General features: G+C 37.6%; 3 protein-coding genes across 3 annotated transcripts in view; 2 read left to right on the top strand and 1 right to left on the bottom strand.

Moving 5' to 3' along the window:
• LOC107035900 (lachesin) overlaps window positions 1-5,725 on the top strand; it is a 58,544-nt gene extending 52,819 nt beyond the window's left edge. Inside the window, exons 5-9 of the mRNA XM_015253541.1 lie at window positions 1,117-1,287; window positions 2,606-2,734; window positions 2,877-3,018; window positions 3,341-3,498; window positions 4,048-5,725. Coding sequence (XP_015109027.1) covers window positions 1,117-1,287; window positions 2,606-2,734; window positions 2,877-3,018; window positions 3,341-3,498; window positions 4,048-4,364 — 917 coding nt within the window. The 3' untranslated portion in view covers window positions 4,365-5,725. The remainder of the gene's footprint in view (window positions 1-1,116; window positions 1,288-2,605; window positions 2,735-2,876; window positions 3,019-3,340; window positions 3,499-4,047) is intronic.
• Window positions 5,726-6,543: 818 nt separating this feature from the next.
• On the top strand, window positions 6,544-8,436 carry LOC107035912 (probable 28S ribosomal protein S6, mitochondrial). Its single transcript, XM_015253562.1, has 3 exons — window positions 6,544-6,944; window positions 7,042-7,346; window positions 8,256-8,436. Exons 1-3 carry the CDS (start codon window positions 6,900-6,902, stop codon window positions 8,359-8,361), a joined length of 456 nt encoding a protein of 151 aa, XP_015109048.1. The 5' UTR covers window positions 6,544-6,899; the 3' UTR covers window positions 8,362-8,436.
• Window positions 8,429-19,914, bottom strand: LOC107035907 (myophilin). The gene is made up of 4 exons (XM_015253552.1): window positions 19,743-19,914; window positions 9,976-10,112; window positions 9,694-9,898; window positions 8,429-9,381 (listed from the first exon to the last, which is right to left on the bottom strand). Exons 1-4 carry the CDS (start codon window positions 19,794-19,796, stop codon window positions 9,211-9,213), a joined length of 567 nt encoding a protein of 188 aa, XP_015109038.1. The 5' UTR covers window positions 19,797-19,914; the 3' UTR covers window positions 8,429-9,210.
• Between the last annotated feature and the right edge of the window lie 2,862 nt (window positions 19,915-22,776).

The raw sequence follows: 22,776 nt of genomic DNA, 5'->3' as shown, positions 1-22,776 counted from the left end.
ATCTCCCCTCCACCCTCCCGTGAAATGTCGATTTTCGAGATTAAAAAAAAAACAATAATTGCATTTTTTATTTCAATAACGCATGAGTAAATAGGGATATGAACGCAGATTTAATATAGGCCCATAGAATTACGGGGACCGGCAAGGATTTGGAAAGTCTGAATGCAAGTCCTGCTTACACCTAACAAGTGCTGAAGTGGGACATAACCAGAGGTAGAAAGGTCTCGGAAGCACTTGGGAAGAGGCTTCCCAAGACCTATCCAGTTCTGAACGGAGAGACCTAAGTAGAATTTGTCAGGTCCAATTATTCGACTCGGGTAGACAGTTCAAAATGAAATGAAAAATTTTTTCTAATTTTTCTGAGGCTCTATTGCAGTGTAATTTAAAAAATCTAAAAAAGTGCGGGGTGGCGGTCATAGCGCGACCAACGGAGTGTTAATGAATCTCGTTTGGAATGAATGAATCATTCGATCATAAAAGTGCCCTTTTCTTCACTTGTATTATAAACCATTTTACGTGAGGGCCCAAAAGTCGCGCTCGGTTGCTCGTGTATTAACTCGTACTAACATTCCCCGTTTTCACATTTATAACGTAATATACTACTTCTCTGTGTAATTATCATTGAATCTCACGCCCTCGAGCACTACTCTATGGCAAATGACATTCGTTCAAACCTTAGGCGATTTACTCCTATTAATAACATCGAAATCGTAATTAAGTCAATCCGTTGCTTAATGCGGTATTAGTATGCACAGAATGCCTGCAGGTTTGAGGTAGGGACAGAATGACAAAATTCCATCAATTATGAGGATCACCCACAAATACTCAATTTAGAAACTTAGCGCTGATGAGTACGTGTCTCTGCCATATGGGCGAACAACCCCTTTTAGCTGTGTTAATTACTATCTAAAACCGTAATATCAACACGATATGAAACCAAAAGCCGTGAGATCACGTACACACGATAGTTACCAAGTGTACCAAATGGTTCGATAAACTCATCGTCCAACTCTCTCGCCCTCCCTTTTCAGGCATCCTATTGCATTTCACCATCTATTTCCTCGATGGAGTGAGTTAAACCGATACGAAAATCAATATTAACGATTTCATTCGCAGTTGCACCTGATATCCTAACTTCGGGGACATCAGAGAGCGAGGTAATCGTCAAAGAGGGTGAGAATGCTACACTGGAGTGCAAAGCCTCGGGTAGACCAACGCCCACCGTAGCGTGGAAGAAGGAGAAGGATGCTTTACTAGTGAGAAAAAATCGTGATCAATTCATTAAAGGTAATTGTCACTTCATATTCATGCTACTGGAACTTCTTGGGGATTCAGTTGACAGTTATCAATTTTCGGTTCCATTACGCGACATTCGTTTTTACTTGAAATTCTTCCTGAAATTTTAATTCACGCTGGAGATTGAAGCAAATTGAGTTTTTCATATTTAACGAGGATGAACATGTCAACGATCACTTGAACTTTTTCATTCAAAGAGAAAATCAAATGTGGAAGCAAATTGGAGTTGAAACTGTCATTATGTCCGTGCTTCATACCCAAACTATTTTATTTATTTTTGAGAAAAATCAGCAATCCAAACATTAAAACCATAATGCGATGGGATGTTTTAAAATGCCGCTGACAGTTATTATTATTCATTTTCATTGTTTGGGATTAGTTTCGAGTGGACTGTCGGAGCTTGCAGGGCATCGAGTTTTTAATATTAAACGTAGATGGAAATGTCAATTATAATTACAATTTTTCAGTTGAATGGGTAAATCGAACGTGAAACCAGATAGCAAATAAATTTTTCCATCCTCATATTCGTCATTATTACTTCGGAGGCGAACATAATATTTGCATGGACGTATTTGATATCCAAACAGTTGTGCTCATTCGGAAAAAAATTGACAGTTCGAAAATTAAAACCCCCGAGGCATCATTCCATATCCACTTCCAATTTGTTGGGAATATTCCAGAATTCGATGAGAGTTACTTCTCAATTTAATTACGTGTAATTGGTTTCGAAATTTCAATATATGCTGGAGATTGACGAAGATAGAGCTGCTCATGTTGAACGCTGATAAAAACGTCAATGATAACTGAATTTGTCAGGTAATCATGGGATGAATCGATCGTTACATCGAATTGAAATTTTAATTCGCATTAAGAGACAACTGATTTGCTGATTTTCAAGTAATCAGATTTAATCGAAAAGCCATATAAATTGACTGTTGCAAGCCACGTCAACGATTTATACTGCATTGAAGATGAGATTTCAGTAATCATCCGCGTCTTTATTCCATTACTGTGATACAAACAGTAGTTACACGCCAATTCTGAAATCCAGCCAGTTCCACCTATTCTCAACCTCCCACATCTGCAGGCAATTTAAAAAATCATCAACCCCCATTCACTCGAATCCACCCTTAAAAGTTTCCAAACTTTCAAATTGAATATAACGCAGAGTTTAATCTTGGTTCCCATATAGGGGCTATTTATAATCGAGTTTGGTGAAATGTTCATATGTGAGTTAGCACACGGGGCCCAGACACTTCTTCCCGATATATAACTAATGAAACACTCATAGAAACCGTATGAATTACAGTGGAGACGTTTGCGGGTGAGCGGCTCGAATTAATCAGGGTAGACAGAAAGCAAATGGGGGCCTATCTTTGTATTGCAACGAATGATGTGCCTCCGGGTGTCAGCAAACGAGTTTATTTGAGAGTACACTGTGAGTATTTGCATACGTATGAGGGAGTATAACACATATCCTATTGATTATCCATCCTACTATCGAGTGGCCACTGAATGACACAACAAATCCATGAAAAATAATTCGTCCTTTATTGTTTGTTGAATTGAATAACGAGAAGTTTCGCCCACTGCGAAAGTTAAAAATCAACTGGTTGGCTCACCCCTGGGCACCGATGTGTCACTCGTATGTGAAATTGAGTCCTTCCCAAGAACAATAAATATGTGGCAGCGAGGGAAACAAGTCGTGTCAATAAGCAGTGGGTACGTTTCACAATGACAGAAATCAAAATGTCATACGTTGACCTTTATCTCCCCTAAAACCTTCCCTCCTCACCCATCCCTTGAGTGCATTCAGTATGTCCGTTTGTTTGAAATCAATTTCCTATCACACGGGAATTGAAATTACGGCTGAACAAGCCAATCTTCCCTCACTCCCTCGTCCCACCTCGTAAATTATACTTGATGCATAAATCTCATATCTATAACACAAACGGATACAATGTCAAGTGAGGGTGACAGAGCTAGAGGGAGGGCTTGAATTCGTAATTTATTGTTGACTAATTCGCTATGCTAATTTCCCCAGTGGTAGATTCGTGAGTAATGAGACGGTGAATGAAAAAGAGGAGTGGAAGACAACCATTGAACTCAAGATAATGCAACTTCAGGCGGAGGATTTGGATGAGTACAAGTGCATTGCTAAATCAGTGATTGGGGAGGCTGAAGCAACTCTACGATTATACCGTGAGATATTTTTGATTTTTCATGCTCTCAATTTTCTTACGCACCGAGAGAAAAACAGGAGGGTTCTCAAACAAATCGTACTTGTGCGGGGAGATTGAAAATTTTTATCGCAAAATATTATTGTTTAAATAAATAAATGAATAAAATAAAATAAATAATAATAATAATAATAATGAAATGACAGCAATCTTGCAACTTAGGGACAAAATATTTCTTGGTAAACTTCCCTCGTAAAAGATATTTTTATTCTGAAAAGGCACCGTCTTGTATGAATGATTGAAAGCCGAGCAATTATCCATGTTTTTGTTAATTTTCAACTAACGATTTCGGTGGCTCAAACAAGAGTTGTTTGACAACTTGTTCGTTTTTCTCTCAGTCCGGAGTGAAAATTTCTCCGTTATTTCAATTCATACGTGTGTCACGAGAAGAATAGAATGGGGGAAAAAATTTCGGAGGGGGATAAGAAAAATGGGAAGAGGGAGGGGAATGGAGAGATGAGGAAAGGAAAAAAGTATATGTGGAAGAGAATACGATCGTTTATCATTGCAGAGATTGAAGGTGTGACTCAGTCAACACGTGCGACTTCCACCAGTGGGAAGAGATTCAGTGGAGGGAATTCATCATGGAGGACAACGCCAAAACTTTCGTACAGCAGAACAAGTACACCGATGTTACAAAGGAGTACGGTTGCATTCACTTATGAAAAAAGGAAATTCATTACAACAACAACGCCGGACTCACGTGTACCTCTCACTAAAGATCACAATGCCTTTAAACATAATGAAATCTTTGATGGAAGTCTTGGAACGATAGCCAACAGCAACTTTATTATCATAGCAGTTGCACTTCTTGTGTTATCATTTTGATATTAGTACTGAGTGAATTTTTTCCCCTATTGTTCCCGCAATTATCTAGCCGCCTTTTAATTAAATTCCTCTGTTCTTTATCTTCCATTATTTTTTAGCTCTTTTTTTACCTCAGACATTTTCATATTCCATCAGTTTGCCTGATGATGAATGTGGAAGATGTACATTCGCCCCATGCCCGACGTTTGAGTTTATAATATTCAAGAGTGAGGTGTTCCATTTACATACTTCTCCTTTTATTTTCTTTCACCTTTTTTCGTGGTCATAAACACGTCTTGAAAAAAAAATGTATTGCCCGAGGGATTCATCATTCTGTGAAATTATGCGCGTTTTTTTTTTCATGAAAACCCTATGATAATGTGCGAGTGAAGGATGAATATTTTTCATTAGCATTGTCGAATGTCTTAACTGAAATGGGGACATATCCAAAGTTGAGATGATTATATTTTTTTGGAACTACGAAATCTCGATAATGAAAAATTTAAACTAAGACACGAGGTGAATAAATTGAAGGACTCACGAAAAAAAGATTGTAAAAGTGACGTTTTCAAATTATAAACTTATAGATACTGAACGTAATGGGGGACATTGAGGGGGACACGAGTGTCGTGAATTGACTATGAATTTCATAATCAAATATGAGACAAATAATTAGTGTAATGACTTAACGTGTAAGTTACATACATAGTATAACGAGTTTTATGAGATTGGGGTATGAGCACTCTGAGGATCTCATATTTCTCGTCGTTTAAAAAGAAGTCATATCTGTAGTGCGTGTAACGCTGTATTAAATGTTTTCAAGTGGTTAGTTAAACGATAATTCATTACAGAATTTTTGTTTTTGATGAATGAAAAGTCGACTGAAATGTCAGAGGAAAAAGCCCTATGCTTTGCGGTTTGACGACAACTGGGGAGTTTTACAACTTGTTTTGTACAGTTTAAAGATAATTACATTTATTTCAGATCTAAACAACGAAGTTTATGTACGACGTTACGAACTGTTAATCATTGATTTGTAAATATCAATAAAGACATATCTTGATTTATGATCATATCAGTTATACTGCTCCACAAGGTATAGGGCCTCGTAGTTATTAAATAATTTGTATGATGAAGTGAAGGAATGTATGATCAGTGTAACTATCGGATGAATTAGTTGTATTATCGAATGATGCTCAATACACTGATAAATATAGTACCTATGGACATGAAATGAGTAAATAAAAGTTCTGTTGTTTATAGTAAAAAAAAGAATTATATATATTCTAAGATACACATGTAAGGATGAGAAGATGTGCTCAAGTTGAATACACACTAGCTTTGCAGACGTAACGTGTTGACAAATAAAGTGAAAATACGTATGTAAGTAATAATTTCCATTGCCTTCGTACGTTTATTATGTTCTGTTGGTTCTCAGTGATTATTAAAATTGTTTGTCCCCTCAAAACTGTGGGCTTTTTACTTTATTCAGTTTCAATCACGTTTTCATGATTCTCATGTTTTTCTTCATGCTTTGGCCCACTCTAGGACCAGAATAATATGCTGAATGCCATGAAGAGACAGCCTACAGCAACATATGGACTCTTTCGCTCACCGATTCTCGCACATTTCCAGAATATTCCGCCCATCCTGAGAGAATAAAATGTATTATTTTTAATAGTAGTAGAATAAACATTGATTATTTCAAAATAAATAAATTTGTGAGCCTCATACCCAACTTTCTTCCTGTCCAATAAACTTGGTACTGCTGATCGTATGTAGGCACAAGTGCATATCAGGAGTAAGATGACAGTCATCAGACTTTGGAAGTTGAATAAAGCTGACTAGTGAGAAAAATAAAAAACATTGATCGTTGATTAGGAATTCATAAATAGTGGAAGGTTATGGTTTTCGTTGCTAGTCATCAATCAACCCAAGGCTGATGATGTTTGGGAAGTGAGGAGTATTCAGGGCACTCACCATGTTGATGAAATTCAGTTATCAATTAGTTCTACGTAATTTATGTTTGTTTGAAAGCAACTGTAGTCAACAAACTCCGGCTCATCTCTGCGTCAGCTTGTCATGCTGGCACTCACTCGTGTTTATACCAACTGAGTAATACTCTCTCGAATGTCGACGTGTGGAGCGCTGTAGGCGGGGAAGTCCACGCACTGTCCACGAACAAGCGAGAGGTAGAAATGGGAACAGTGGATGTGGAATCGATGGGTTATCGAATCGTCAATGAACGCAATTAGACGCAAATATTTGACTTCAATAAGGGATATTTAGACATTTTTTTAAGAGGAAAATTGTACATCTTGTGGATTTTCTATAATTGATTGAGGGAAGTTCAATCAATTCTTTTCCATTCATTCCTCATTATTTCTACATGCAAACACTCTTCGGGCTCGTCGACAGAGGGAACGAACTGGCGACAAGGAACGATGTTATTACTGTTCGAAAACGCGTGAATTCAGAGCTGGAGAGAAGTTTATAAGGGATCGTAAATTATTAAAGGTATTGACTGGGGGAATCGATCAACAACTAGTCGACAAAATGCTCGTCTACGAGATGCCCCTCATTCTGCGTGCCATGACGAAGGTAAATCAAAATAACAGAAGTTCTATAATACGTAGTATAGGTTAGGTGTTCACATTGTCGGGATGTCGTTGAAATTTCCGTGTTTATTGTAATTTAGCCGCAGACAGTAGCAGCATTGAAGCGTGTAGCAACCGGTATTTTCAATCGCGGTGGTATCATTAGGAAAATCGACAATTTGGGGGAAAAGCCGACCCCGTATAAAATGTCGGCTAACGATGTAGTGCATCGTAAGGCCTCTTATTTTATCTTGCACTTTAATGCACCTCCGACCAAGCTTGACGATTTTCTGGAGGAATGTGGTCGTGATGTCGATTTGATTAGATCTCGAGTGTATAGGCAGCATAAAGAAGAAGAGCCGATACCCTGCACTTTCCATGAGGAAATGTTGCAACCTTGTGACAGGTACGTTTGTCTACTAGATAAAATTAATTGAATGACGGATTATTGGAAAAAAATGATTTTTCATTTTTATGACGCAAATTCAAATTTTTTTATTTAACTGATTTATCGTGTTTCTATATTATCCCAGGGTTATTGTTAGGGATGTGCAATTTCGTTAGTTTATGCCCCGAAAGTAGTCGTTATAATATGAGAAAGCATTCATTCTTCAATACTCTCTTTTTAAATGTAGTTTATACACTACAAACATGTTAGGTGACGGAATAATAGCCCTGGGATAATATACTATTTTTAATTTTACAAATCTGTTCCGAGGAATTGACTCGGCAGTAAGAAAAGGTGACGTTAAATATGACGAGTGATTTTGAAACTGTCCTTGAAGGAGACCTCGATATATTGAGAGGACTCTTTTCGTACACATCAAATTTCATAGACAATCGAGCGCCAATTTTCAGGAGAGTGATGTTTTATTTGAAATTCGAGTGAACTCAAACAGTTTTGAATAGAAAAGAGGCAAAAATTTCATATTTTACTTGAAATTTTAATCGCGAATAAAGATTCGGCATTGAATGGAGCTTAATTTTTCGAATTTTTGCTCATTCTTAATAATGAAACCGAAATTTATAGTTTCCTAATTGTGATTTCTAAATGACGAAATTTGCGGAAATGTCAGTGGGTATGTCACTTAAACAAAAAGCACTTTCACACAAAAAGATGTTTACAAAAATTTCATTCACTCACATTTGGAGATATTCCTTGGAAACTCAACTAGGAGTTAAATTGTTACCTTTGTTATCTTTTACCACTCCATTACTGATCTGATAAATGTGATGAGAGAAATTTCCAAATTGCATTTGTAACGTTTTATCCCTTTACTACAGATTTGATTTTACCATATGATTTTTTTCTCAGACCTGAAGTTCAGAAATTGATGGAGATTGCTTCACGCCAAAAAACTGGATTCACTCACCCCTGGCACTGGAACTCAGGCCTGGATTATTACCCATTCCAGCGATAACTTGTTGATAAATACATCTCCTTTAGAAAACTTAGTTATGTGAATGAATGAAATAAAGAACTACATGTTTACTAATTTCTAATAAATTTTTTTATTCCTGATAGACTTTTAAATACAATCTGAAAGTTATATATTTCCTTCAATAATTCACCAAAAAAGATGTTTGTACAAAATACTTAAGTTAATCGCTCTCTATGTATCATACACAATATATATTCTTAGAAATAATAATAACTGACGTGCAAATGAGGATCCAATGCATAGAATTAATATTTTTTTCATATGAGTTTTCCAAACACAACTGAAGCGTTAAATCAACGGTAATATGATAAATGAAATAATCTGAGTTCATCGTGTAACAATTATGCACCACGTCGGTTGCTCTACAAATTATTTTGTCACAAGATAATTGCTTTCAAGTCATGAAAATTGACAGTTTTTCAACAATAGAAATGCATTGTCCGTTTCATCTCTCGTTCGTGTTCATCCAAAATTTCTCCGAAATTTCTCAAGCGATCGTTCGAGATCAATTGTGCAAAATACTAGGAATTACATTATTCCTACGTAATACGTTAATTTGGTCAGGGGCATCGGTTTTTATGAAATGTTTCAACCCAAAAATGGCACCAACGTACACTAATTCATTGAACTATTCACGTGGACCCTTACTGAGGATAAAATATCTTTCCAATTCAAGAGTAAAAAAAATATATCAGTATAATAATACCAAATTATCAAGATAATTTGTAAAATTTAGAATAAACGAAAAATTTATCATCTCCAATGGCGATTGGAAAAAAAGAAGTGAAAAATAAAACGAGAATTTGGCTGAGTGATGGAACACAGGATTTACATGTGTCGAGTATTTCCAAAGTTTATGCCACTCTGATTGGCACCCTTGTTGCTACCGTATTGGAGGCTAATTACACCTTGCCCAGCGCGCAGCTGCTCCTCAGTGAATTTACGAACATTTTTGTCAGCCTCTTTTGGTCCAATGCTCGGCTTACCATAATTGCCAGCCTGTTAGAAGAAATATGATAATTACAATCATAAAGGAGACCCAGGTACCGAGATCTTTTGAACACTCAAAGTCTTAAATTTGAAGAAAGAAACTGACTCCATCGAAGACAAGTCGAATATGACATCTTTATTAATGAAGCAGTTACCTTGGGATTGAGTTATTTAAGTGAAAAATATCAAGAGCTCTTTTCTATAACTGACATTTAATCGTTAAATAATTCATTGTCTGAATAATTGACTGATGAACAAGAAAAAGTCAGTATGGAAATAAGTCGTCGTTGATTGATTCATTAGCAACCAAATGAGATTTACCTTTCTCCCGAGGGACTGGAGACAAATAACGACCGAATTAAGATTCTGCCGTTCCCAAAGATCAACAGTCTGGAATGTCTCCTGGGGAGGTACACCCAATCCGCGCGCTACCTCCAAAAACGCATTGATATTCTCCATGCACTTGAAAGCCATCGTTGATTGATTAATCTTCTTCACTGATCCCTCCTGCACGTGATTCACCAATCTGCCCAGAAAGAATTCAATTTTTAAAATATCCTCACCAATTCCACGTCAATTTCCGATTCAATAATGGATAGTTACCTGCACAGGAGAGTTCCATCCTTGAGTGTTTCATAAAAATTATCCATATCTCCGCTGGTGTTTATATTTTCCCCGGTAATTGTCTTGATCCATTCCAGACATTCCTGGGCTAATTCCTCGCTGTATTTGCTGTTAATCTGCAAAACAACAAAACATTGTGAATAACCAGCTGAATCTTTCTAAATTGTCAGAGTGATTACGACATACTATCGCAGAGTCACGAGCCGGAAAAAAACCGTCATAATTATGCTCGGATATTTTTAAATATGATGTCATATCGTACGTTGAGAGCAGGAGATACAGTACATTTTTTGCTTATCACTAGAGAACTTTGTTTCTCTTCCAGTCAAATTATGACAGGAATTAATTTGCTGGTTTTTAAAATTCGCTACTCAATCATCTGTCCATTTTTTTTTTAATAACTCAACTATTTTATAAGAGTCTGGCGCATAAAACTCCTCATAAAAATTGTCTGACATTTAACAAAATTGAAATTGAGTGAAAAATTTATTCCCAACTGTTGCAACATAAATAATCGAAACAAGAATAATGTGCATAATGACTTCACACGGGTTTCATCACACGATTAAATTCCCCTCTCCCATGAAACACAAAACTCCCGCAGTTTTCACCCACAAACAGTGCTGTATTTTATTAATTACACCAGTTTCCAAGTAATGCATCCTGTAGGGTCTGAAAAACGTGACCATTTTGCATCATGTCATCGACCTTACGTCGCGTCTACTCCATTTATCCATTTCCTTCTCCATATCGGGCTGATTTCAATCCAATTGAGGGTAAAAATATCCATTGAATATTGCCGCAATAATCAAGTGGTGAAATGAAGAGTGGAGGAGTATTTTGTTGTCTGACATACATCCATTGATTATATCTAAACATCTCGCAGTTTATCTGATAACAGGTTTCGCTATCGTGTTGAGTAAAGAGCGTGGAAATTATTATTAACCTAATGGGAGTACAAATTACTTGAGACAGACAGCCTGTCACCACGAATTAATTACAAATTCATTGGAAAATTAAAACCGGTACTTTCGTCCTCTTCTTCTCGGCTCTGTCGACATTCAATCGTATATCTAACGGCTGACGTTCGCCTCCGTGACTCGGATGCATTCCGTTATACAAATTCCCTCGACTCTCTCATGTTGTATAATAATTCAACAGGAGCATTAGTCGTTTCGTTATAAAGCAATGATGCATGCTGTTACCGATATTTCGGAAAGTCTCATGCCCAAGTACAATAGATTTTGCGGAGGTATTCTCCACTAATTATTCAGGTGAGGGGAATCGGCTCCTCTCGGAATGCATTTATTCAGTTATGCAAACATGTTCGAATAAAATTTTCTCGAGGGAACCGGTGAAAGCCGGTGTAATCCTCTGGGTCAACGGTGGATTCTAATATTCGATTCGAACAGTATTTGAAGGATTTCTGCATTGATATGACGTTTGAATTTTTTTCTGCGAGCCATGGAGAATTCGGGGGAAGCGGTGGAAATAAGAGATGAGATGGAAAATTGAATGCAAATTGCTTCATGAATATCTTCGAAACGGGTTGATTTTGAGAAATGTCAGATATTTTTTGTAGGCCATTAAATTTCTACTATAAAACGGTGGGACGTATTTCCAAAATCTATTATATCAGGGGATAAATATTCATCGAGTCTTCAATTGTGGAAAGATGAGTGGAAAAATTCAGCTGAAGCAATTTCTGTTGGCCGTTAAATTTAAATTAGAAATTTCACTTGAATCATTCTCCATCATAATTTTTACAGTAGAATAGAAACCGACAAGTCAAACATTCTCTCAGACATAATTCACCCAACTCTCCGTGAAATCAAAAACTCCTGGGTAATCGTTTGCTCTTAGGGTTACAACCCCAATAAGAACTCGTTCTCTTGGGAATCCATCGACCATTTACTTTCACTCAAGTGTTCTATGATTGGAATGCAGGAAGTGCATCCTCCACGAAACCTCGTCGAGCATGCCAGACAATTCTGCGAGATCCTGGAATTCATTTATTTCGAAACATCGGGAAAAGAGAGAAACATTTTCATTTTCGTCTTTCGTTCGACCGAGGACTGTTTCTCCGGAGCCAATGAACTCACGTGACTCCTCAAAGGTTTCTTTGTCGAGTCTAACCCACTCGATAAATTGAAGTGTAGAAAAAAATTTTATTGCCCACTGAGGAAGATATTAAAAATACTTGTAATTTATATCGGAGAAATTGTGGGTGTATTATCAACAAGTGCAGCTCTTGCAGGAGCAATTTAAAACCTCTGACCTCACTACAGCATAACCGCAATATTGTCTCAACGAGCACAACATTCGGTGTTTTTAATAACGCGCTGGGAGTGCTTTACTAGAGTTGTACGTCAAGGCCAATGGGATTATTTCCTGGAGACACAGGAAGGAGACTGGTCTGGGGAGAAAGATGAAGAATGAAAGATTGTGATGAAAATGTTGACTGGAGACAAATAACGAATTTTTTGTGGAATTTTAATCGATGTTTCTCGACAGAAAAAAAAGTTTCTTATTTTCAAAAGGAAAAGTTATAATTTCGAGTAATTTTTAGTATAATTTTTTTTTAATTGAGCTAGACTTTCACGCATTGTCAAGAACTTACTTGTTATAATGAGAACCTTCGCGTTATTGAATTGATTATTTTGTCTTTTTTGAAATCTTCCCTCTTCTATTCCTGTTTCAAATGTCTCAAATTCCATCTGAATGGAATTCATAGTCTCCTTAGTGTGCAAAAAGTCATTATTTATGATCCGTTTGCCGTGAACAATTCCAGAATAATATAATCGAAAAAAACGATCCGCTGTACTCAATTTTTCAGTTGGGACTTTTTCCCTCGCAATGGGTAGCTTTTCGATATTTAGCTTTAGAGAGTTTTCCCCTGAAATTGAAGAAGCATAAAGAAGAAAGCAATCACCATCAGTTATACGTCAAAGGCATTGGGTTCATTGTCCAAAGAATGATGACGAATGTAAAAAAGATAGATAAAACATTATTGCGAAGAATTTTAATCAATGTTTTCGTTTATCAACACAAAAGAATAACTTCCAATAGGATAAGCGATTAAAATCCGAAAGATTGTCAGCATAAAGAAACATCTCAGAGAAAAGCGTTTTTATTTCCAGGAATATGTCACTGATTATTAGAAATTCGCGATTATGAAATTTACAATTCACTGATTTTGTCAGTAATTTTCAGTGACATCGTCACTAACTTTCATTTCTAATTTTCAGGAATTTATCGAATTCCTGAAAATTTCAGGGATAAAAATCACTGATATCACTTTTCTCCGTTATATTTTGGAAAATATATTTTAAACATGAAACTGGCTCACACAATACATAAATTATTTGATATCCACGGGATATTATCATCCAAAGCCGCTCAACAATTGATTATTCACCAATTGTCAACGAGTAATCGGAGCATAGCTGTTGCAAAACTATTCTTCTATAGTGGTCTAATCAAGTTACAATTTAATGACGCATACTGGTCGTCCCTCGATCAAAGTCCTAAGCTGGCGATGCTCCCAATCAGTCGTGCGCTCCAGCCAGTAGGTGACCAACGTTATCCCTCATCGATTGCGCCCAGATATAACGCATGTACTTTCATCACCATGATTAGCGTTTTTGCTCCAATAAAAAATACAATACCCTCGAATTTATCAGCAAAAGTGTCTGAGGTCACAGGCAAAACTAGTGACCCACTTTATAAGGTCGAGACAATTGCGTAAGATCACTGTACGGAGTGCGCTGTCTATAAAAACGCATACTGGAAGACATGGGGACATGATGAAGGCTGCATGGTGTCTGGTTACACTGGTTTGCCCTTTTACGGATTGTGGAGATTTGGCCAGCTCTATTTTATGGGGATTTTTGTTCACTTGTATTGGAAAACCGGAATGGTTGCATCTTCCCTTACGATCTCAACCAATAATTCGTTTAATTTCCAAGGTCGCAGTGTGAAAACTCCGAAAAAGGTGGCGAAGGAAAAAATGAATAGAAATAAATAGAAATTTGCAAAAAAAACTTTGACAATTTTGAAGACAAGAAAAACTTATCCCAAGAGTTTGTTTCGTATCAAAAAGAAATATTTATTCTGTTAGTTTATGGCGGATCTAAGCATAATTTGAAAATACTATTCACATTAATTAATTAGTTAATTTATATTGAATTAATCTCTTCCTCATAAGTTTCCAATAAGAAAATTAACAATCTTACATTAACAAGTTCCTGGAATTGTACCTTATGACACGTACAAGAATTCAAAATTGTCAAACAAACTGAGATATCAATCCAGTTATAAATCTCATATTTTTTATTAAAGAAATCGAATTTTAACGCCCGTTAATAACTCATTTTCAGGATATAAAATTGAAAAAAAATTATATTAGTCGTAAATTACCCCGAGCGATCTTAATTATTTGCTCAAAGCATCGCTGAGTCGATACAGAGTTTAGCAAATGGATCCAGTCCAGCAAATGGATTGATTCATTCGTTCAGTCCATAATAATCGTAGAAATTGAGATGTTTGTGTGTTAAGTGTCAAGCAAATTGTGCCCATTTATCCCAATTATATCGTTAGGGGTATCATAAATACTGAGGGAGCATAAGCGTCACGGAGCGGATCGTTGAAATTCGACTACTGAGCCAAAATGCCGGTGAACAGTCACTTGACAATGGTCTCTGAAATCTTCAATTGTCATGAGAGAATATTTCCGTCTTGAACATGCTCTCTCTACATGAGACCGGGAATTTGGAGTAGTAACAATTAAATCATGTTTTACGTTCTTAGTCCCCACACATTCGGTCACGCGAACCTGTCCAGTCTGCCCTTAAGTGGCAATGAACTACTTAAGTACAGTCATCCGAAACAATGGGATTATGTGCCCAGGAAATACAGAGAATCTAGACCGGAGACAACTCCAAATCAGGATTTACGCGTTGAGATGAAAGTTGGAGGAAAATGACAAAAAAAATTTTTTAGTGAATTACGTTTCGCGAAGGATCAACTTGGAAGTGATTATCAATTAGCGAAATGAAGCTTTCACAACTAACGACTGAAACTAACGTTCATGAATTATTTATAAACAATTATTTATAAACTTAAAATTTGAACAGCTTCTCCAGTGCCTCGATTTTTAATGAGTCATAATAAGCCGAGTGTTGCGCAAGTTTTTTACGTCAATATTTGACAAAGCAGCGGGTTGGTTCATTAAGCTTTACATTGACAAGTTAGGTAACTCTAGCTTGACACATATGTACAGCCGCATACAGGGGCACGTGTTTACGAGAGCTTGAGCAACTGACCGTTAACGAAAAAAAATCCATCGTCGTCGATAATGATTGAATCCGACTAGACACTGGGCCGGTCGCGACCCGAATATGACATAAGGAAGAAGCTATGCGTGACTCACGTTAAAATATCCTATCCACATGCTTGTAATGTGAAAGAGCGGGCTCTCCCCACATACGGCAACCATCAACGTAAATCCCCTTATATTATTCTTCTCCAGGGCTGAGTCAAGTTTGACGGATTCTATGCGGTTTGTCTCGTAACCATTTCCTCTCTTTCGTTTTTATCTTTACAGGGGAAAACAAACTTGAATTGAGTGGCGGAATGGTGAAGGAAAATATTCCCAAAGCGGATTTGCAGGGATTTGCAAAATATCTTTGGGAGGAAGAGGTTTCGTGGCACTCCGCAGGTTTTTTGTAGAAAAATTCTGTGGACGGTAGAAAAGAACTTTTGACAGTTGACGGAGATAAAAAAAGTTTTGATTTTCAGAGACGTTATGCTACTGGTTTTTAGAGATCCATTGTTAATTATTAGGGACATGTCACTGATTTTGAGGGACTCATCCCTCATTTTTAAGAATCTGTCCCCAATTTCAGTGCTAGAAATTGATGATAATCAAACCGATTCTAGTCAGTGCTCAGCATTATTAGTAATTGGTGACAAATTTCTAATAATCAGTGAAATATTCCTGAAAATCGAAACGTTTTTCTCTCTGGCTTTAGTCTAAATATTTGGAAAATGAGATGAAAAGTTTTTGATATTATTATTCTTCTATCTCCACTTGTTGTAGTCAACCACAATCATATATTCACTTTCACTATTTTCCCTTTTTCAACAATTTCCGAACAAAATTCAATTTTCCAACTGGTTTTTCGTGCGAGGAAACGAATGTCTCTTCACACCCTCAACTTCCCTCTCAGTGTTATTCCTAATTTCACTCCCTTTTCCCGAATACTAAACTGCGGAACGTTTCTATCTTCATAAAAAAAAAATCAAATTGATCAGTGAAATAGTGAAGGTAAAGATTCCCAAAGCGGATTTGCAAGGATTTGCAAGATCCTGTGCCCTCTTAGCTTTGCGAGGGAGCTGTTCCGTGGAACCCCGCAAGAGAAATTTTCTGCAGAAAATTTGGTGGATTACAAAAACCAACTTGTGACACTTTACCCTAAATGACAATCGGCCTTCTTTCTCGTGAATGTCTGCCTTCAGAGCCTCAACTTTTGTCGCCCCCTCTCGTTCCCAATCCCCTCAACTTTCCCCCGAATCATAAACCGCGAAACAAATATAACTGCATAGAAAACACGTGCTCGAAGGTGATGTAAAATCAAACGAGTTTACTCTCAACATTTCAGTCAAAGTGAAATGTTAAGCGCCGAGTGCATTCAATAGCGCCAGGGGTTGACATAAATAAATCGAGCTGTTCGATGAATAATACAGAAAATGAATTCGACAGTGCTAGTTTAGCTTCGCAGAAAGTTCCTCATCAAAAGCATTTCCTAATGAGAATGCACTTAGCTCGATTGATGCGGGCAGTATCGAACGGCGTAGAACAAGAACACCCTTGATAAGTACCTCGAGAAGGGTCCCACATTTCCGGTATTCATAACGGATTTCCGCTGTACGTTATTTTTAAAGCAACAAAGCCAGTATTCATTCCCGCATCAAATATCAAATCGTTTTAATTAACGTGTGCATATTTTCGAACAGTTTTATCGGTAATTGTGTGGGTAAACATTTCTTCAGCCATTGCCACGTTGCATTAGTCACAGTAGGATGACTGTACTCATTCATTGTTGAAGGGAGTAATCAAGTTCGACAAGTTACTTAGCAAGACAATCTGAATTTACGAGTTACTCATCGCTCAATTATTAAAAATTCCTCACAAGGTCCTTGGTTTTCCCCGAAAATTACTGACAAAAAAAATTCATTGTGCATTGATTATTCATCCTGTACAGTTCACAAAACCGGAGTTTTTACGTGATTTTATGACTCCAACGGTCATTTTTACGAGCAGAATTGAATATTTATAGCTCCGATAAATGAAATTCCTAGTTTTTCTATAATATTCAAGTCAGTTCGAATTCTCCACATAAAACTAACGGAATGTCACTGTCCTAGAATGAAATCGTACAAAGACGTCTCTTCCCCCGAAAAATTCGTGGAAACCTAGATTTTCGATGAATTTTAATCGAAAATTTTCATCGAAAAAACCATTAAAACATTTCCCCATTCCTCCCTCTCAAACAGACGAGAAATTCATCAATTGAAGCGCAACCGAAAGATGAAGGCCATTGGTTTATAACAAGAAAACGATTTCTCAAAAAAATTAAAATGATTTTGCATTAAAATATTCTAGAATTGAGGCTAAAAACTCTGAAATGAATTAATTCAATTAAACTTGATATGAGAAATCGCTTTCTTGTCGTCAAGAAATTGTCATCTTTAGGACAATTACAAAATTTCTCGACGAAAGTTTTTTTTCCCTAGTGCAAGATATTTTGCTCTTGAAAAGTTTCAAGCCACGAGTTCCTTAATATAAATAAAGACGTACTTTTCAAACTCCATTTTTCTGAGTGCAAGCTTATAAAACTTCAGAGGCGACAGCATTAAAAAGCTCAAAAATGAAGTTATCGTCCCATTTAAAATGTGAAATATCACGAACATAATTTTTCAATCAAAACAAACTCTTTCGGTTTTGAGAGCCTCGAGTGATTCTCCTGTCGTCCCAAGTGTTCCCCCGTCTCTTATTCGCTAAGCAAAAAAAATACCGAGGAAGCGCTTCTCGTGATGGCTTTGAGCCCATACATTCCACTCAGCGATAAGCGTATCTTCGCTGGTCACGGACTCTGTCATTTCTCAGTAAAAATGTGTGTGTCTGTGTAGGACTGTGTCTGGCCTCCAAATACAGACAGAAAAAACCGTCTATTTCATCAGAGAGTAACATCTCCAGAGCCCATTTGCGTTGGGTCACGATTGTACCCCCTTCTTTTTATTCATTTTTATTTGTTGTGCATTCAGATATTGAAAGAGTAATAGGCCCTTTAGCGCTTGAATCACTGCCAAAAAGGATGTACTTCGCAAAAATATTTTTCGATACCTGGACTCGTCGAGACGTTATTGTTTGCTTTCTTCGTAAGAATGCTGTCTACTAGGCATTGTTTTCCACCGAGACGACAATTTAAAATAAAACCTTGCAATTGCCGATAAAAGTATGCGAAGAGGAGTCTTCGGGGTGGGGTATGTTTTCACAGTGCCGGCTTAATGCGCCTGATGCCAAGGCAAATATCGCCTGGAATAACACGTAGACTATAAAATTATCGAGTTTACAGCAATCCTGAAAATTTCCAACATTTGTTACCGACGTAAAAAGTATAAACCCCCCGAAAACCGGTTTTTATCATTTCCAAAGTCCTTGAACTGATTAAACAAGAAATGAAGAATTGCTCTATTAAGAATATCATAACACATTTATCATTTTCACTTAATTGTTCCCATCCGTTTTATTGAGGCCTCATTATCACGGACCCGATAATTCAGGATGACACGTCGACGAGTTGGTTCCACCGATGAGTTTATTTCTCAAATATTTTAATGACGTAATATTCCGCATTGATCGATGACGAAATTTTCCAGTGACTAATATATTCCCACCTCGTTTTGGAATAATTTGGCATTGAATACACAGTACTCAATATCAACGAGTGGCGATGACAAACAAGAACACGAGTGATGATTCGTTAGATTTTGAGTCCACATTCGGAGTTTAAAATAAGGAGTAAGAGAATCCCATGAGAATAAGTGTACCACGGCAAACGAGTTTCAGGGACGCTCCCTTCTTTGGGGAACCCGAATGTTTTAATTCCCCTCGGCTGCCAGCTGTTGGCCGAGCATTTCAACCCATTCAATTGCCCCCGAAGACAATACAAAATAAATTGAGCAAATTTCCGACATTGCAGGGACCGTTAGAAAATCGGTAGGAATCGAATATAAATTTTCGAACCGCAACTTCTCACCTCTCCAATCTCTATTTGCCTGATTTTTATCGCTCGCAATCCCGATTATCAACGAATTCTGGCGAAAGATAGCAGTCAACGCATTCTGCAAATTTCGCGTTCAAACTCAAACAAAAAATTCCAATACTTGAAGCGTTCTTTCGATTTTCGTGGAAGTGGGTTATCACTGGACGGGTGAGGGGTGGGTAGGGACAGGGGGAAGGGGCTCTCAGCCGGGCTCACTAGGTCAGGGTGGCACGGGGGTTGTTTTCGTTCACCGGCGCACTCGACCGAGGGTTCATAACGTCAAATGCATAATCCGCGATTTCGGTTGCGTGTCACGAAATCCTCGAAAAAAGCCCCAAAACCATTAATCGCGCTCTTCAACTGAATGGAATAGCTCAACAGAATCGTAAAGATCGAGTCACGAGAGTAATATCTCACCTTTCTTTGCGCCTCAGCGGCAAATCCCGATTTCGTTGCTCTGTTGCACGCCATGTTCCCTTGAATGTGTTGGAAACCTCAAGGTAATCGAACTAATCTTTTTGATATTAATCACTAGGTCTTGACGTTTATTTTTACTGAGCGCGTTAAAAGGACGCTCTCTACGCTTCGACAGTCGGAGTTAGACTGAATCGTCGGTGAGGAGGGAGTTAAGCTGAGCAAGCGGGTGAAGTTCCCCGCCCAATACCAGTATTACATATAGTCGACGGTGTTTTTTTCTCAAACAAGGGGGCCTTTTCAGCCCAGGGTACACATATTCTTTCTTATATTTTTCACTGGGCACGTGGCCCGTACATGTACCACTATCCACCTCCTTTCTTCACCGGAGGTGACGTCATAGCAACGGAGAATTCGAGTGTCCTTGGAACCGGTCCTTCGGACGTTCGTTCGGTCAGGGATGTACAGCATAAGGCGACATGGGAGGATTTTAAAGACGATTGGTTTTTCTTTAATTTTTTCGTTATTCACCTCGTTGCGACAATTAGGTCGTATATGGGTTTGGAGTGACTCTTGATGCTATTGCGAGGATGTGATTCATAGGCGATTGATATCGGACCATCAATGGACGAGACCTTCGGCGTGAAATGTCAGAGTTATGGGGGACTTTTTCGTTTGGGGATGAGTTGAGCTTCGGATTCGGGCGGTTTGGGATGCGTTTCGGGGCCTGGGCAGATGCTAAGTGAGATGCAAGGTCAAGGTGACGCGACGAGCGTGGGAGGTGACCTTGAATTGTTCACCTGCGAGTTTAATTGGGTTTTTTGGGGAAATTGGGAGTTTTTCAGGCGGAGAATGGGGCGAAAGTATCGGAGAAAGGTTTCTCCTCAAGTTCGTTTGCTTCGATGGAGTGGCCTCGGGTGGGGGGCGACGAAGTTGAAGCCGTGGAAATTTCCAACTCCAGGTGGAATGAAGCACACGGTTGACAATTTTTGGACGACTTTTCTGGTAGATTTCTTCTGAATTTTTGTAACGTGAAATTTTGACGGAAATTTCAAGGAATTTCGGGATTGAAAATTCAAAATTTTATGGAGAAATCGATGGGAGGTATAAATTTTAGTTCAATTTTTCCTTGAAAATTGATACATTATTCTTAAGGTATTTTTAAATTATTCTTAAATTTTTGATTAATTAAAAATTCAGCCGGTTTTGGTAGTAAATAGCCATGTTTTCATTGACAATTCAAGTAATTTGGGGATTTTTCGTCTTTCTGCTGCTCAAAAATTTGGAATTTCATTGAATTTTCAGTGAAAAAAAATTTCAGATTTTCAGGAACAAGCCTCAAATTTCCAGGATTACTGATTTTTAGGAATCCACTACCAATTGTTGGTCATGGTGGATACTAAATGGAATAATCCTAATGTTCAGTGATTTCTATCACTGCAAATTGATGATAGATTCCTTCAAATTAGAGATGGCTTCCTGGAAATCTGTACCATTTCCCTGAAAATTGGTGACCATGTCCTTGAAAATCATAAGTTTTTTCTCTCTGTGTATATCAATGGAATTATTTTCATTCAGGATCAGGATTTTTATTTATTTTATAGACGATCTTTGTGATGCAGATTTTTTTTGTTAATTTTCGGGAGATTCTGCATTCCGATGATTCATGTCTTTTCTTTTTATTCCGTTCTATAATTCTATAATACTAATCACTATATTCACATTCTCTTCATTCTATTCCCATTATTTGGAAAATTATTTTCCCCGCGTCAGTGCAAAATAATTGGAATTCAAACCGGGTCGATGAAAGTGAGTCGACAGGTTTTTTACTGATGACCTTGCGTCACTCGTGGAAAATAATGAAACGAAGAACTTTGGATCCCATATTAGTGGTTGTGCAGATGCGTCGGTTCGATACCGAAAATGTAACGAAGTGGGGTATTGGTTTGATTGGGGACACCTCGAAGGTGACAATGGAATACCAAGTCAGGGAGTTTTGTAATTTACGGGGAAAAAACGTCAAACGTTGAGGGGAAGATGATGCGGTTACAGTTTTGAGCATCTGCATCTGGCACGAGCCGTTTTTGCCGTTGGAGGGTGATACTTCCTTAACGGTGTATGGAGGAAGATGCCACGTGCCGTTACGCATTCCGTAACGACAGATGTTTAAGGGAAATGAATGCTTATAAATATATTTTCGGTGAACTTCCTCGAGACCGCTGGATATGCCGTTGATAACGAACATTTTTTGATTTAGTAGGGTAACCAAATGAATACGTAGACGGTTAAGGAGGATTTGGGGTTCCACTCTTAAAAATTTTTGTCTGAAAGTGCCGGTACACTTTTTGAACACGTTTATCGAATTTAATTACCACTGACATTTCAAGAAATTTCAAGAAATTCAAATAAATTAAGGAATTCTCGTCTTTATGCCGCTTAAAATTCTGGAATTTTACTGAATTTTCAGTAACACTTGAAATTTCATGATTCTTTTCCCCCTAAATCGCATTCAGCGTCACTGTCCTGAAAATTAGTAGTGAACTGTCCATGATATTTCATTCTTTTTCTAACAGTGTCGTCCAAAGATCAAAAGTAGATAAATCACCTAAAGAAGCCAATGAAGTATTATAGAGAAAACAAGTTTTGATTTTCAGGAGTCGGTCACCATTTATGGGTGATACTGGACACTGACGTTTATCACTGAAATTTGGTCATAGATTCCTTAAAATTAGAAGTGAGAGGTTTTGAAATCGATCTTGTGATATTTTATTCTGAAATCGATGTGCTTCAGAGGTGAATTCCAGAATTTCGGTCATACTTTCCACTGTTGTTTCCAAATCAACTAGCTACAGGTAAATTGTCAGTGGTGATTTGTACCATTTGTTGAAACTTGATAGTTTCTTTCTCTCATTTTGTTTGGGAAACATTTTCAATGTACTGTATGTTTTCGACAATAAACCCACCGCTTTGTCATCATGAAATCATGGATTTATTTCCGAATTTAGAGTTGTGGTATCACTGTAGTCAAAGCGCTTCA

Source organism: Diachasma alloeum, unplaced genomic scaffold (assembly GCF_001412515.2).
Source record: "Diachasma alloeum isolate Michigan unplaced genomic scaffold, Dall2.0 Dall_scaffold_00176, whole genome shotgun sequence".
NCBI lineage: Eukaryota > Metazoa > Arthropoda > Insecta > Hymenoptera > Braconidae > Diachasma > Diachasma alloeum.
The sequence above is the reverse complement of the archived record's forward strand: the minus strand, read 5'-3'. Positions and strand labels throughout refer to the sequence as shown.

Bases quoted from the DNA above. Each gene is read 5' to 3' on its own strand.
- LOC107035912 (XM_015253562.1), top strand. From the start codon at position 6,900: ATGCTCGTCTACGAGATGCCCCTCATTCTGCGTGCCATGACGAAG. The intron at 6,945-7,041 runs GTAAATCAAAAT...ATTGTAATTTAG, and splicing joins TTCTGCGTGCCATGACGAAG to CCGCAGACAGTAGCAGCATT. The intron at 7,347-8,255 runs GTACGTTTGTCT...TTTTTTTCTCAG, and splicing joins ATGTTGCAACCTTGTGACAG to ACCTGAAGTTCAGAAATTGA.
- LOC107035907 (XM_015253552.1), bottom strand. From the start codon at position 19,796: ATGGCGTGCAACAGAGCAACGAAATCGGGATTTGCCGCTGAGGCGCAA. The intron at 10,113-19,742 runs GTGAGATATTAC...GTTGTTTTGCAG, and splicing joins CCGCTGAGGCGCAAAGAAAG to ATTAACAGCAAATACAGCGA. The intron at 9,382-9,693 runs GTAAATCTCATT...TTCTTCTAACAG, and splicing joins TCCAGTCCCTCGGGAGAAAG to GCTGGCAATTATGGTAAGCC.